The 15,688-nt window shown below is 36.3% G+C and overlaps 1 protein-coding gene across 6 annotated transcripts in view; it reads left to right on the top strand.

Annotated features, from left to right (window-relative positions):
- The window catches only part of ITSN2 (intersectin 2), a 217,109-nt gene that overhangs the window by 83,531 nt on the left and 117,890 nt on the right, over positions 1–15,688 (top strand). For all 6 annotated transcript variants that reach the window (XM_077152259.1, XM_077152256.1, XM_077152254.1 and 3 more), the window contains exons 4-8: positions 6,924–6,987; positions 8,116–8,279; positions 10,285–10,491; positions 10,639–10,735; positions 11,685–11,824. In XM_077152259.1, the coding sequence (XP_077008374.1) occupies positions 6,924–6,987; positions 8,116–8,279; positions 10,285–10,491; positions 10,639–10,735; positions 11,685–11,824 (672 nt within the window). The remainder of the gene's footprint in view (positions 1–6,923; positions 6,988–8,115; positions 8,280–10,284; positions 10,492–10,638; positions 10,736–11,684; positions 11,825–15,688) is intronic.

Below are 15,688 nucleotides of genomic sequence, written 5' to 3'. Positions count from 1 at the left end.
ATATCGACACTTTAATTGCGCACCATAAGAACATGGAACCTTGAGTAGGGCATGAGATTTCGTAGGTTTGTGCAGAGTGATGCCCCGATAAATCCCAGAGTGATTCAAACACTGAATAAAAAAGTATTTCTAAAGTCCTCTTGTGGGAATGCAAGAAAGGGGGAAAATTCAACTACCCCATATGGGCAATTCCTGATATTCTCACAAGCAGTGGCAACAACCAAAGTGTACTGGTTTGAAATGATGCACGTATCCTAGAAAAGGTATGTTTTAATCCTAATCCCATTTTGTAAAGGCAGCTGTTGCTTCTAATTCCTATTCAGTATTGCATGTTTGAAACCGAAATTAGCTCATCCTCCTGGAGATGTGATTTAATCCAGAGTGGTTGTTGAGCTAGTTTAGGTAGAGGCATGTCTCCAGCCATTCGGGTGGGTCTTGATTAATTTCTGAACTCCTATAAAAGAGGAAACATTTTGGAGAATGAAATATTCAGAGAAGGCAGAAAAGAACAACATAGCCACTAGAAGCTGAGAACCCACCAGCCAGTGACCTTTGGGGATGAAGAAAGAAAATGCCTCCCAGGGAGCTTCATGAAACAGGAAGCCAGGAGAGAAAGCTAGCAAATGACGCCTTGCTCACCATGTACCCTTCCAGCCAGGAGAGAAACTGACTGTGTTCACCATGTATGTTTCTAGATGAGAGAGAAAACCTGAACATCATTGGCCTTCTTGAACCAAGGTATCTTTCCCTGGATACGTTTGATTGGACATTTCTATAGATTTGTTTTAATTGGACATTTTCTCGGCCTTAGAACTGTAAACTAGCAACTTACTAAATTCCCCTTTTTAAAAGCTATTCTCATTCTGGTATATTACATTCTGGCAGCTAGCAAACTAGAACACAAAACAATAGGCCAAGCCCTCAATCTTTCAGTTTTTTCATATGAAACTTATCCCTGCAAAGGTTAGGCTACACCTACTTAAAATTAGGTGTAAGAGTCACCCCCAGAGAATCAATGAAAGAGAGTGGTAAGGGATAAAAAAAAAAATAGGGGAAACTAAGGCTAAAATATATTGGGTAGATGGAAATATAAGCAGTCAATGAGAGGGAGGGGTAAGGGGTATGGTATGTATGAATTTTTCTCTTTTTTCTTTTTATAACTTTTTCTGAATTGTAGAAATGTTCTAAGAAATGATCATGGTGATGAATATACAACTGTGCGATGATATTGTAAGTTATGGCTTATATACCAAGAGTGGAGTCATCATATGGTAAGAATGTTCATGTTTGTTTGTTATGTTTAAAAAAAATTTTTTAATTGTCAAAAAAGAAATATTTATGTGCAATGAAAACAACAGAAGATCAGTAAGCGTATCACAATGGAGACAGATATAGCCTAGCCTAACGACCAAATTAAAACACCAGAGGAGATGCAGACATTTGAACAATTAATCCAAGATATTCATAAGGAAAAGAGACCCCAAATAGCTAAAAGCGTCCTAAAAAAGAAGAACAAAGTGGGAGGATTAACACTCCCTCACTTTAAAACCTAGTATCCACAGTGATCAAAACAGCATGATACTTGGACAAAGATAGAAGCATTGACGAATGGAATCAATTGAGAGTGCAGGAATAGACGACCAAATCCATGGTCAACTGCTTTTTGACGAGGCACCCAAATCCTCTGAACTGGGACAAAATTGTCTTTTCAATAAATGGGCTTGGAAGAACTGAATATCAATAGCTAAAAGAATGAAACAGGAACTCTATCTCACACCCTATACAAAAAGAACTCAAAATGGATCAAACTCCTAAATATAAGAACTAACACCATGAAACTTCTAGGAGAAAATGTAGGGAAACATCTTCAAGACCTGGCAATAGAAGTAGCTTCCTAAACTTTACACCCAAAGCATAAGCAGCAAAAGAAAAAATAGATAAATGGGAACCCCTCAAAATCAAATGCTTCTGCACCTCAAAACTCTTTGTCAAAAGGGTGAAGAGGCAGCCAGTTCAATGGGAGAAAATATTTGGAAATCACATGTTGGACAAAGGTTTGATATCCTGTATACACAAAGAAATCATACAACTCAACAAAAGAACAAACAACCCAATTATAAAATGGGCTAAAGATATGAATAGGCATTTTTCTGAAGAGCAAATACAGATAGCTCAAAAGCACATGAAGAGGGCAGGCCATGGTGGCTCAGTGTCAGAGTTCTCGCCTGCCATGGCCAGTGCCTGCCCATGCAAAAAAAAAAAAAAAAAAAAGCCACATGAAGAGATGTTCATTTTCATTGGCTATAAGGGAAATACAGAATAAGACTACAATGAGATACCACCTCATACCTATAAGAATGGCTGCTATTAAATAAATAGGAAACTATAAATGATGGAGAGGATGTGGAGAAATTGAAATTGGGACACTTATGCACTACTGGTGCAAATGAATAATGGTGTAGCCACTATGGAAGACAGTTCAGCGGTTCCTCAGGAAACTAAGAATCAAGTGCCCTATGACCCAGCAATAGCACTCCTTGGTATATACACAGAAGAGCTGAAAGCAACAATGCAAACAGACATTTGCACACCTATGTTCATAGCAGCATTATTCATTATTGCCAAAAGATGGAAACAAACCAAATGCCCATCAACAGATGAGTAGATTAACAAAATGTGGTATATATGTACAATGAAATATTATGCAACAGGAAGATGAAGTGATGTCCTGAAGCACATGACAAGATGAATGAGTCTTGAGGACATAATGCTGAGTGAAATAAGCCAGACACAAATGGATAGATACTGTATGACTCCTCTTTTATGACCATGGTAAAGGTAAAATCAGAAGTTTATAATACAGAATATAGGGGACTTAGAGATACGTAGACGCTAGAGATGGGTGAATAGTTAGCTAATGAGGTTGAACTCCAATATCGGGGAATAGATAGAAGGAAAGGCAGATCTCTAGTGGGTGTATAAGTAATATTACCATATTGAACATGAACAAAATTGAAAGAGGTTGTATAGACCTACGTGTCCCACTGATTAACACTAGAAATATAAATTACTTCAAAGGTATGATTCGTGTACAAAGAGAGTTTAAAGTTTAAGTCCAGGGTACGGGGGACAACTGCTATTGCATGCTATGGGCTGTGTTGAACGGGAAAACATCAGCACTACCACAGCAATAGCAGAGATAAACAATGGAGAGGAGCAAGAGATAAGAGGAGGTTTACATTTCCTATATGGCAAGGATGTGTTTATTGGTTTTCTTTTTCTTGGGAACAGTAAAATTATCTAAAATGGAGAATGTTGACGGACTGTGGACTTTGGGTACTATACATGAACCCTGATGAATGCAGGTGGCTGGAGGATGCACTGACTGAGAAGTAGATTGGGGAACGATGGTGTATACTTATGAAGGAATGTTGTGCTGCTACAAAAAAGGAATGAAGTCGTGAGGCAAGCAACGATGTGAATGAATGTGTGGGACATGTGGTGAGGCAAAGTAAGCCAGAAACAAAAGAACAACAATGGTATGGTCTCCTTTAGAAAATGCTTACAAAAAAACAGGGCCCTAGATTGTAAACTTTCAGAGTAGACATATTTAGTCCAGAGTGGTAATTATTATTTCTGGATTTCAAGAAGCTGTTTTATATATATACATATTTAGAGATAAGAGAAAAGCTGATCAGGTTGGGATTAAAGTATTTCAGAAAACAGGGATAAGGAAAACAATGTCTATATTTTAGAACCTCACATACTCTTTGAGGCCAAAGGAAGAAAGATTTATTTGGTCTGGAATTGAAATTTTCTATAGCATGTAATATAGCTTAGCCTATCTGTATAGTTCATTTGAACAATTGAAACACAGGAAGCACAGAATAAGAAAGAGGTCCTTTAATCCTGTATAGATTATTGTAATGCCTGGATACATCCTAGAGTATATTAAGCAGATAGTCAAAAAGTATTGGCAAAGCCCCTTGAGGGATGGGAGAAAAAATATGGAACTATTAAACTTTACCATCAGGAAATCCCGATACTATTCCAAACTTTAGGGACACCCAAATCAGTAGGCCATGTCCTTGATCTTGAGGCTCACTGTTGTGAAGCTTATGTAGGTAGTGGAGAAGCTTAGCCTATGTATAGGTATGCCTAAGAGTTACTTCTGGAGGACCTCTTTTGTTGCTCAAATGTGGCCTCACTCTAAGCCCAACTCTGCAACTGAAATCATTGCCCTCCCCCATAAGTGGGCATGATATCCAGGGGTGAAAGTCTCCCTGGTGACGTGGGAGATGACTCCCATGGATGAATCCAGCCCTGGCACCGTGGGATCAACAATTCCGTCGTGACCGAAAGGGGGAAAAGAAGTGTAACTAATTAAGTATCAGTGACAGAGAGTTCAAATAGGATTGAGAGGCTACTCTGGAGGTTGCTCTTATGCAAGCTTCAAGTAGACATTGCTCCCTATCATAACCTGCCAACCCCCAACCAGGACCATTCCAGTCAATCCTAAAGAACACCTAGGGCAGTATATAAGATTCCACAAGTGTCCCATGCACTAGTGTAACTTTCCATGAACTTACAACCTCCATATGGGTCCCTGGACCAGATAAGTCCTGAAACCTAGAGAGCCCAGCCTCTCCAGAATATCAGATAGTTCCATCTCCCATACCCCATATTATTGACAGCCCCTTACAACATGAAGAAGTTAGAATGGCCATTGCCTGAACACCCCTAAAGAGAGGGATAGAAAGATCAAAGGTGATGGTGGAGTTATACAGAGAAGATAGGATTTAACAAATTAATATGATTGCTTAATCATTAAATTGATACCTCTTTTAGTCTCCAGTATCTTAGGACAGCTAAAAGTAAAAATTTTAAATTGTAGAATTGTAACCCATGTCAAACTCTGAAATATGTTCTAGAACTAATTGTGATGCTGTACTTTGAAATTTACTGCTTTTTTGTATATGTTATTTTTCACAAAAAAAGAGAGAAAAAAGTTAGTTGTGGTGATAAAAAAATAAGCCTTCTAGCCTCTGATATTCTAGAGCAGCTAGAAGGAAAAATCTGAGAGGCTCGTATGGTAGCCCATGAGAAACTCTGGGATCTGTCCTATAACAACTTGTTGAAGAGTGCTTTGAAGACTATTGCCTTTTTATTTCTTTACTTTGTATACATGTTATACTATACAATAAAAAAATTTTTTTAAAATATAAAAGCAAAATAAAAAAATTTTAAAAAATCAGAATTCTAGAATTAAAAAATTATTGGTTTTCTTATTTTTCCTGAAACTCTCTTAATTTGGGGTTTTTGGTTTGGCATATGGAAAGATCTTTTCCTGAGGCCTAAATGATAGTAAAGGATTTGTTTAATTGACCAGTTTTTCATTTTATGTAAATGTAAACATTATGTTTAGAAAGTTTTCATTTTATTTCTTAAGATAATTAAGACTTTATTTTTCAAGCAAGTTTATTAATGTGCTCTTATATGTTGTGCTAATTATTAATAAAGTGATCAGTATTACTGTAATCTAGTGGAAAAAATATATCATATCCATTTCCTCGCAAATAATCTATAATTTTTTCTGAAATCTGTTTTCTTCACACTAGCCCTCTCTCTTTAAGGCTACATCAAGCATTGATTGCCTTGTTTTGCTGAAAAACCCCAAAGCCAAAAGAGAATTACTTTTTCTCTAAAATGTATTCTATAAATGAAACTTTTTTGCATGTGCTTAAGCACCTTAGTGCTTTATTTACAGTAATAGTAACTATATTGACCAATATTTACCCAGTCTATGCTGTATGCCAGATTCTGTGGTAAATGCATTATCTCATTTAAGCTTCACAGCAACCCTGTGAGGTATGTTCTGTTGTCTGTATTTATTTGGATGGTGAAATTGAGACTTAGATGTATTATGCAGCTTGTCTAAGGTGACAGTTACTTAGTGTTTGATCTGGACTCTGAAACCACTCACACTCACTTTGGAATCCATTCTCTTAACCACTATAGTCAATGATGTATGTTATTTCTACTTCTATAATAATAACTGCTTTACCTGGTGTCAAAGCTGAGATTTGATTATCCTCTTTACATGGATATCCATGTAATATATCCTACATGTTACATTTGCATGGGTTCTGGCAGGAGACCTGAGATTCCTGAGTCAGAGACAAATGACTTTATTACTCAGGGCACAGCTGGCAACAGGAGAGAGAAAACATGTTTCTTTCAGTTTCCCTCCTCTCCCAAGACCCACAGGGACGGTGGGGGGAGGGGAATGATGAAGAGAGCTCTGGAGATGTTACACACAAGAGTGGTTCTGTTACAAGAGGTGAACATTAAGCTTGGAGAAACCTGACATTTTATGCAAACAGTAATCAAATTTGCTTTTTGTCCCAGAGGGAGACATTGCATCATTCCTCAGGATTGCTAGTTGCAAACTCAACTTGGAGAAATGACCCAGGTAGAAAGCAGTTAGGGTCTAGCATTCTTGGCATACCCAGTAAGGCACACGGGAGTATGAGACCACTGGTGGACTGTATCTCCAAAACCTGGTACTTTTTATATAGAACTCTTTTAGGGAATAGTGTTCTCTGTGATGGGGTTTTAGCTATAAATGTTATTATTAAATAGGAATTAAATTATCAAGATTTCAATTATTGTGGAAAAACTAAGCTGAATTATGCAATTTTTCATCACCGATTAATACATATAACTTAGGTTATGACTTTTGTTTGAAAACGTATAAGCCTTATTAGTAATGTAAATAATTTATGTGTAGATTTGTTTAGTTTATTCCTTAGTGGTTGGAATTAAAATTATAAGAAATCTATAACATATATCCATTATTATTATTTAGAGGAACTAAGTAATTCCACTTACTAATGTGCTGCCTTGTTTTTGTTACTTAACAGGTGATCAAGCACGTACCTTTTTCTTACAGTCAGGCTTGCCAGCTCCTGTTTTAGCTGAAATATGGTAAAGTGTTTTCTTTTTAGCTGAACTTAAAATTTCCAATAGTCTGAGTCTTTTTTAAATACAGTGTTAACAGAAAGTTGCTTTTTTAGTTGTAGTCTGTTGTTAATAAGTAAGACTATTTCTTCATGCTTTTTGGAAAATAAATTTTGAGTAAATGAAATTAATTGGGGTTTTCTATGTAGGGCAAATTTCTTATTTCCTAAGAATTTCTAAGGAAATAAGATGTATGCATCTCCATCAAGAAACATGTCCTAGTAATTTGGCAGATTTCAAAATTTTTCTCGTTTTTATTTTCAATGATCTCATTTTATTTCCATCATAAACCAAAAATTAACTGTTTCTTCCCCTGCTCCTACTTTAAAAAGGCTGTTCTTAACCTTCTTGACCGAAAGGGGGAGAAGAGAAATGAGAAAAAATAAAGGGTCAGTGGCTGAGATATTCCAAATAGAGTCCAGAGGTTATTCTGGAGGTTATTCTCATGCATTATGTAGATATCTCCTTTTTAGTTTAGGGTGTATTGGAGAGGCTGGAGGGAAATATCTGAAGCTATGGAGATGTGTTCCAGTGGCCATGTTTCTTGAAGATGATTGTACAATGATATAGCTTTCGCAGTGTGACTGTGTGATTGTGAAAGCCTTGTTTCTGATGCTCCTTTTGTCTATGGTATGGACAGATGAGTAAAATATATGGATTAAAAATTTTTAAAAAAAGCTATTCTTTATAATACCTGGAGTTTTCTTTTAACATAGTCACAACAAATAATAACCCCTACCCCATTTCTACTTGGGGTGTTCCCAAGCATTTCAATAAATATTTGGACAAATGCATAAATAAAATTAGGAATTGTACTCTTAAATAATTTCTTCCCATCCACACTGGTGGAATTCATCTCTAGATTCTGTGGACCTGTGCAGTGTTCTACGGGATGCTTCTCCCTCTCTTCAGTATTTCATAATCTACAGGTTTTAGCGTTTCATTGTTCATATACGTGTGTGTGTTTTATTTAGTCATAAATACTCGTGAATTCTATGTCTTTATTTTTATCAGTCTTAAAAAAATGTTGGTTTTCTCACCCCCACCCTCTATGCCCCCACCTACAAGTCTACCCATCTCATTCCTCTCTTTTAGGGCTTTATCAGACCTGAACAAGGATGGAAAGATGGATCAGCAAGAGTTCTCTATAGCTATGAAACTCATCAAACTGAAGCTTCAAGGCCAACAGTTGCCTATGGTTCTCCCTCCTATTATGAAGCAACCCCCTATGTTCTCTCCATTAATTTCTGCTCGTTTTGGTATGTATTTACAAAATTATGAATTTAATTTGTGAAGTATCTACTAAAAGGGGATAGTTTGCCAGTAGCATTTCTATAATATTTGATATTGCTATGCATTTGATAATTAATCTTGATTCCTAGGCATAATATTAGATTAGAAGAGTATTTTTTTAGCGTAAAATGATAGTCTGGATTCCAAGTTAATTTTCATTTCTAGGATAAGAAATATTAAGTTCACTACCATAGCTAGCGTGTCTGCATGTCCCAGTTTCCAAGGACTGTCTTGGCTTATGCCTGTTGTCCTGGCATTTGCCCTGGTTGGCATCTCCTTTCAAAAACTCCAAGTTGGATGATAATTAATATTGTCACCCTCAATTGTAGGTGGTCCTAAATACCATTCTAAATTAATTTCTTCTGTAATCTTGATGAGTAGCATTAGAAAATATTAGAACAATTTTAAACTCACTTGAAATGGTTGAATTTGGAGAGTAATTTTTATAAAAAGAAATTTCTCAAAGTTAGGAATTAGCCTGCTGAATTTAGGGCCAGAAATTGCAGATTTTGGGTTAATTGACATATTCATCAGAGATAGCCAGTTGATAATGTGTTCTAGTTAGTTAGCTGCTGGAATGCAATATACCAGAAACTGAATGGCTTTTAAAAAGGGGAATTTAATAAGTTGCTAGTTCACAGTTCTAAGGCTGAGAAAATGTCCTAGTTAAAACAAGTCTATAGAAATGTCCAATCTAAAGCATCCAGGGAAAGATACTTGGTTCAAGAAGGCCAATGAAGTTCAGGGTTTCTCTCTCAAGTGAGAAGGCACATGGCAAACACAGTCTCTGCTGGCTGGAAAGGCACATGGCGAACATGGCATTATCTGCTAGCCCTGGCTTCTTATTTCATGAAGCTCCCTGGGAGGCATTTTCCTTCTTCATCTCCAAAGGCTGCTGGTTGGTGGGTTCTCAGCTTCTCGTGGCTGTATCATTCTTCTTTGCTCTCTCTGAATCTCCCACATTCTCTAAAATGTTTCCTCTTCTATAGGATTCCAGTAAACTAATCAAGATCCATCCGAATGGGTAGGCCCAGCTTAACAACCACTCTTGACTGTTACATCTCCAGGGAGATGATCTAGTTTCAGTTTCAAACATACAGTATTGAAAAAGGATTAGAAAAAACAGCTGCCTTTACAAAATGGAATTAGGATTAAAGCATGACTTTTCTAGGGTACATACATCATTTCAAACCGGTACAGTATGTTTTCCATTAATTTTGATTAACCAATTTATTATAAATTATCTTGTAGGTAAGAAGCACTAATTTTGAATTTAACATTTAATTAGGTATCTCCATGCAATTGAAACATCTTCCTTCACTCTACTTGTTAGCTCTTAAAATACCAAATCATTGTGTGAAAGTATTTATATACTGTGATTAGTATTTTGCAGTTAGTAAATGAATAAAAGTCATCATGTCTGTTCCTCTTAGTGAGTTGTCCTTGAATTCATAGTTGTATTACTTACAAGAAAAATGAGATATGTGGCATGTTTTCTTCTTGCAGATAAAATCATATTCTTAAATGTCTCCTAAAGTATTGAGGCGTTAGAACATTCTTTTTTATTTGTTTTGGGAAATGTGTATGTGTATGTTATGTAACTTAGTGGCATGATATTTATTATCCTTACATAGAAATCTATATTTGATTTAGATAATAACATCTTTACGAGGACACAAATATTTAGTTGGTAAAGGCTGTTTAAGTAATTTAATCATAATGAGGAAAGGAATCTTCAACTCCTTAGTAGGCATTCTCTTAATTCAAACAGGTTAGAATATTAATATTAAAAGCAGTAATTTACTTACCTCACTTTTGGTTCAAAGCTGCTATAGTGAATTTTCTAAAAGTAATTAGTTTGCCAATAGCATTTCTATAAATATAGCATTCTGTTCACTGTACTATAAACTAGTTTTCTGGTGTGTGTTTTATTTTAACTAGACTGAGAAATATGCTTTGTTTTGTCTTTAGGAATGGGAAGCATGCCCAATCTGTCCGTTCCTCAGTCACTGCCCCCAGCTGCGCCTATAGCTGCACCCTTGTCCTCTGCAACTTCAGGGACCACCCTTCCTCCCTTAATGATGCCTCCGCCCCTGGTGCCTTCTGTTAGCACATCATCATTACCAAATGGAACCGCCAGGCTCATTCAGCCTTTATCCGTTCCTTATTCTTCGTCAAGTAAGTACTGCATGTCTAATGAGTCAATATTTCATACAAAGAAAGAAACTTGGGAATATGTATGTCCAAATAGATACAAATTTCTTTCATACATTGTGATATTGCTAAGTATGAATCTTTTTCTTCACTCTTTCCCTCTTTTTTCAGCATTGCCTCATACATCATCTTACAGTCTGATGATGGGGGGGTTTGGTGGTGCTGGTATACAGAAGGCCCAGTCTCTGATTGACTTAGGATCTAGTAGGTATGAATACTTAACACTTCCAATTTTTTATGCTTTTAACAAAAGAGATCTGTATTTTAACAAATAACTCATTTTTAAAGCTCTGAGCTTATGCAAGTTTTACTTTATAATGGGCAAATAAATAAAAATACTTAAGGCATTAATGTTTAATGTTTTTGTTTGTTTTTAATTTTTTAATTAATAAATAAATTTAAAAAATACTTAAGGCAAATTTATTACTAATAACTTACATAAAATGTTTTATTGAAATCTCTGTGCAATTTTACTTTTGAAAAATATTTTATGTACACTAAAAATTATTGTGCTATGTTTTTTTGAGTCAGTTTTTTGCCCAAGACTATGTACTTTTCCTTTAAAGAACATATCTATTTTCCCAAATGTCTCATAATCATTGGACATGTTCATTTCTTTCTTGAGCAGATTCTACTGATTGGATAGCTTTTCAGTTTTACCAACACAGAAGCATCAATGTTCAATTCATTGTCCCTCATACAAATCACTATAATACTCTTTAAAGCAGTATGCAGAGAGTGTTTGCTTTGACTTAGAAGAACAACATTTGTATCCCAGCTTAAACACTCACTGATTGTGTGACTTTGGTCAAGTTTTCTTAGCCAAGAGCCATAGTTTACCCATCTGAAAGATAGAGATAGTATTTCCTTTTAAATTTTTTGAATTAAAAATAGTATGTGTGAAGTCCCTGGTATAATATAATGCCTGGTACATCAATACGTTCTTGATGTACAATAGTACTGTGAAGTTCTGTGCTTCGAGGGTTATTTGCTTTACTAAGAATAAGGATAATAGCTTAAAAATTGTTTTAATATCAGAAATAGTAAAAGCAACTATTGTGTTATGTAAGGTATGATTTTTTTTAATGTCTTTGCCTTATGGAAGTTAATTAAATATTTTTAGTAACATAAAAATTTTAAATAAATTTTGTTTATAGTTCAACTTCCTCAACTGCTTCACTCTCAGGGAACTCGCCCAAGACTGGAACCTTAGAGTGGGCAGTTCCTCAGCCTTCAAGATTAAAATATCGGCAAAAATTTAATACTCTTGACAAAAGCATGAGTGGATACCTCTCAGGTAGGTGGCATACAGTGTTTAAGAGTGTGAGATGTCTAAAGTTTTTTCTGTGAACGTCTATTGAAAGAACTTTTATTTGAATTTGTACTTTGTAGCTAATCAGAAATTGTAGCATGCAAAATGTTTAGCAGACATTTGATGAATACAAATCTTTTAAGTTGTGTAAGAATTCAAAGATGCAACGACTTGATTACTTTTTCTCAAAGTTCTTAGAATCAAGTTCAGCACACAGATATTCACCCAACTTTTTGGAAAAACAGACCTCTTCCTTAGAAAGATCAAATCTCATCCTCCAAGCTTTGCAGTGAATGAAGACATTTAAGTGTCAAGGGGAAATGTATGGAATTTAACCCCATTTTGCTTTCCCTGAGAGTCCCCTTGCCCATTGGGTGTTTTCTCGATTGCCCTTGTTAAAACCTTGGGTAAGCACTGCTCACCCTTTATTCCTTCTACCCAAATGTCACCGCAAGACTTGACCTTAGTTCCCTGTGGAACATTTGATTTCCTGGCTAGACCATTATCTAAACTTTACTGTGTTTAGCAAAGAGTGTATAAATAGGGTAATAGGCAAGTGAAGTTCTCACCTTTTAACCACCACCACCCCCTTCACTCAGCAGCAAATTAAGATTTAGGGTAGAATAAAAGAAGTGTTTAAAAATACTAGAGCTTTAAGTGTTAGGGAGTATAGAATGGGAGCCATTAATACTGAGGAGTTCAGATAAAACATCTTATAGGAAGGGAGCATTTAAACTTCCTCTTGAAAGAAAGAATTAAGATTTGGGTACATAGCAAATAATGGTAAAACCATTTGAAGGTGACAGAGAAGAAATCCTAAATGCAAAAGATTCATGACATATTTGGAGAATGAAAAGTAGTCTGTGTAATAGGCGTTTAGGATCCGTAGTTGTGGAGTGGGGCAAGGGAGCAATAAAGCTTTTGGTATTGATTGGTCAAGCAAAAATATATAATATTTTCTTTAAAAATACATACCTATGTGATAAAAACCTTTTCTTTTAAAGCAAGGGAATTGTGCACACAAAGCTCAGAATAGTAGTTACCTCTTGTTGGGGGAGACTTGGAAATAAGTTTGGGGTTACGGTAGCTTCAGTGCATTTAACAGTGATCTAGTTTTTAAGTTGGAAGGTAGGTTTATGGGTGACTTTTATTAATATGATTCATAGCTTATATACGTATTATTTTATAAGTAAAATTTTATGTCATGTTTGAATCAAATTACATGAAAGAAGCGGAACTGTATTTTTAAGCCACCCTTTTTCTTTTTTACATTTCACCATCTCTGAAATTGGGGGAATGGGTACAATCAGTGGTGTCTTAGCACTCTTACAGTTTCGACTGTTTTTTTTTTTTCTCTTTTTTAGTGTTATATAAAATAGTGATGCATCTTACAATTGTTAGCATCTTAGCATAGGCTATCACTTTCTGTTTCTTTATATGCTTTGTAATCTTTTGTTGAAAACTGGACATTTGTTGTTATGGGTTTTTAGACTTAGGCATCTGCTACTTCAGTTTCTATGCAACTAGTGCTATGATAGAGCTCTTGTTGAATGCCAGGAGCTAACACACACACAAAAGAATGTTTCCCTTTCTTTGCATATTGACTTATGCAAGTGCTCTCCTTCAGTTCAGAGTTTAGCCCTAAAATGGGTATATGGAACAGCCCAAGTCAAAAGGATTTTTTGATCTTTTCTACATGTATGTCTTGTCCTGAGCATGTGCATGTGGCCATACGAATTCCCCATATACAGGGTTATGGGTACAAGTATCCTCATTCCCATAGAAAACAGAGTTTCCTCAGTCCCAGACAGTGCATTGTTTTTTCCACAGCTGCACTCCTTTGCCCCAGGCCACTGTGATTTGACTGTTCTTATATGGCATTCCCTAGGAAAGCTTTTGAGCCAATTTGAGGTGCAGGACAAGCTCTAGGATGCAAGCCTGTGATGTGTGTCCCCATTTTGTCCTTCAGCCTCCTCCCGCTCCTCATCCCTGGATAGTTTGGCACAGACATACACATGTCCTAGTATGTTCACCAGGGTTACTCTGCTCCTTCCACAATTGGGGGTACTGGGAGTGTGGGCTGGCTCTGCCTGGAGCTGGGGAGGGGTGGAGGATGGGCCAGCAAGTGCACCACACGATCCTACCATTTTTAAGCTGCCTTTTTTCTTGTCTCAGTTCTCCCTCTATTTCCTCAATGCTTTAACTGTTTTCTGGAGCTTTGAGAAAGTTGTTTTGGCCACTTGTGCTTGTTGTTCTATGGGGGACAGAGCCCTGGAGCAGCTCACTTTGCTACTTTTTCTTGACGACTTCCTGGATTCTGTGAAATGAGCAGTTAAAGCAGACTTGAGCCTAATGTAAGGTCACAGTTCCCACTCTGAAAACTTGAACTTCTTTGGGTGTTACATTATTTTGCATTAAAGAAGTTTCTTTTTCAGAGTAACAAAAATGAATTTATAAAAGACATGTACAAAATTATTCATGACAGCTTAATCAAGGGAAAAAAAAAAGAAACAGCCTGAATGTCCATCAACAGGAGAATAAATAAATTATGGTATATTCATATAGCAGAGTACTTTACAGCCACAAAAACAAATGTACTATGAGATATTTAACGACATGGATGAATCTCTTAGATATTGTATTGAGTGAAAGGAGTCAGACACAAAAAGGTATATACTATTTAATCTGTGTTTATGAAGCTGAAGAACAAGATAATGTAATTGATGGTGATAGAAATCAGAATACATTTACCTTGCTGGGAAGAGGCTGCATGCAAACCTTCTAAGTTCCAGAAACATTCTATATCTAGATATAGGTATTGGTTATATGATGTTGTCTATGTTAATGTTTATCAAACAGAACACGTAGATTATGATTTTATGTGTACTAAAAATGCACAGTATAAACAAAGGGTGTGAAGGGTGGTAGGCACAGTGGGTGAATCTACAAGGATATGATTGTGTTTGTGTATGCCACCTTTTAGGACGAATTGGTTACTGTGTTTTTTCAGAAACTGTTATTTTTGTGAGACCTAGAAGGGTAAATCTCTATATCTGTGATAAGGGCAGGGTTTTCTTTGAAAAGAATAATTATTTTCTAGTGTCCCAAAACTGAACCTGAGTCCCAGGTATTTGAGCATGGGGCTGACCTGGACTTAAGATGTTCATGCCTTGTTCACTGGACGTGTCAGTGGTCTTAATTTTCTTTGTTTCGTTCCTCTTTTCTTCTTCCTAAATCCTCATTTATTTATTTAGATTAATTCATTGACTCAAGTATTTACACAGTCCAGATATTTTCTGGACCCTCCATTCGTACTGGAATAGAAAGGGGGGAAAATATCCATGTCTTTGTAGAACCCATATTATAGCCAATGATAGAGCCAGTAATCAATTTTTGATGCTTTATTGGGTTGTGATTAATATAGATGAGGAAGTGACTAACTCTGAAGATGTAAGGGAAGGTTTCACAGAGGAGAAAACATTTGGGCTGGATCTTAGAGGGTAAACTGACTACCAAGCAGAGAATGGAGGACTGGCATTCCAGGCAGAGGAAATAGGATATCCAAAGGATTGGCAAAGCTAGAGTGTGGCGTGTTCCATTAAGCTTCTCTTACTAAAGTGCTTTGCTGACTTTCTGTAGCCCTTTGTATTTTTCAGACTTTTAGAAATGCACATATTTAAAGCCTTCCACCAGTAGGTGCGTGTACTGCTCCTTCTCCTGTTTGCTCTACTTGCCTAGTGCTACTTTCAGTTGTCTTTGTCTAAGAGCTCAAACACTGGTTATTGAACTTTTTCCAGTTGACATTGCCTTCCATTTTTCCTTATTAGAAGAATCGTTTTAACACAGACT

The sequence above is a fragment of the Tamandua tetradactyla genome, chromosome 3, assembly GCF_023851605.1.
Source record: "Tamandua tetradactyla isolate mTamTet1 chromosome 3, mTamTet1.pri, whole genome shotgun sequence".
Taxonomy (NCBI): domain Eukaryota; kingdom Metazoa; phylum Chordata; class Mammalia; order Pilosa; family Myrmecophagidae; genus Tamandua; species Tamandua tetradactyla.
This window is presented reverse-complemented; position numbering and strand designations above follow the sequence as displayed.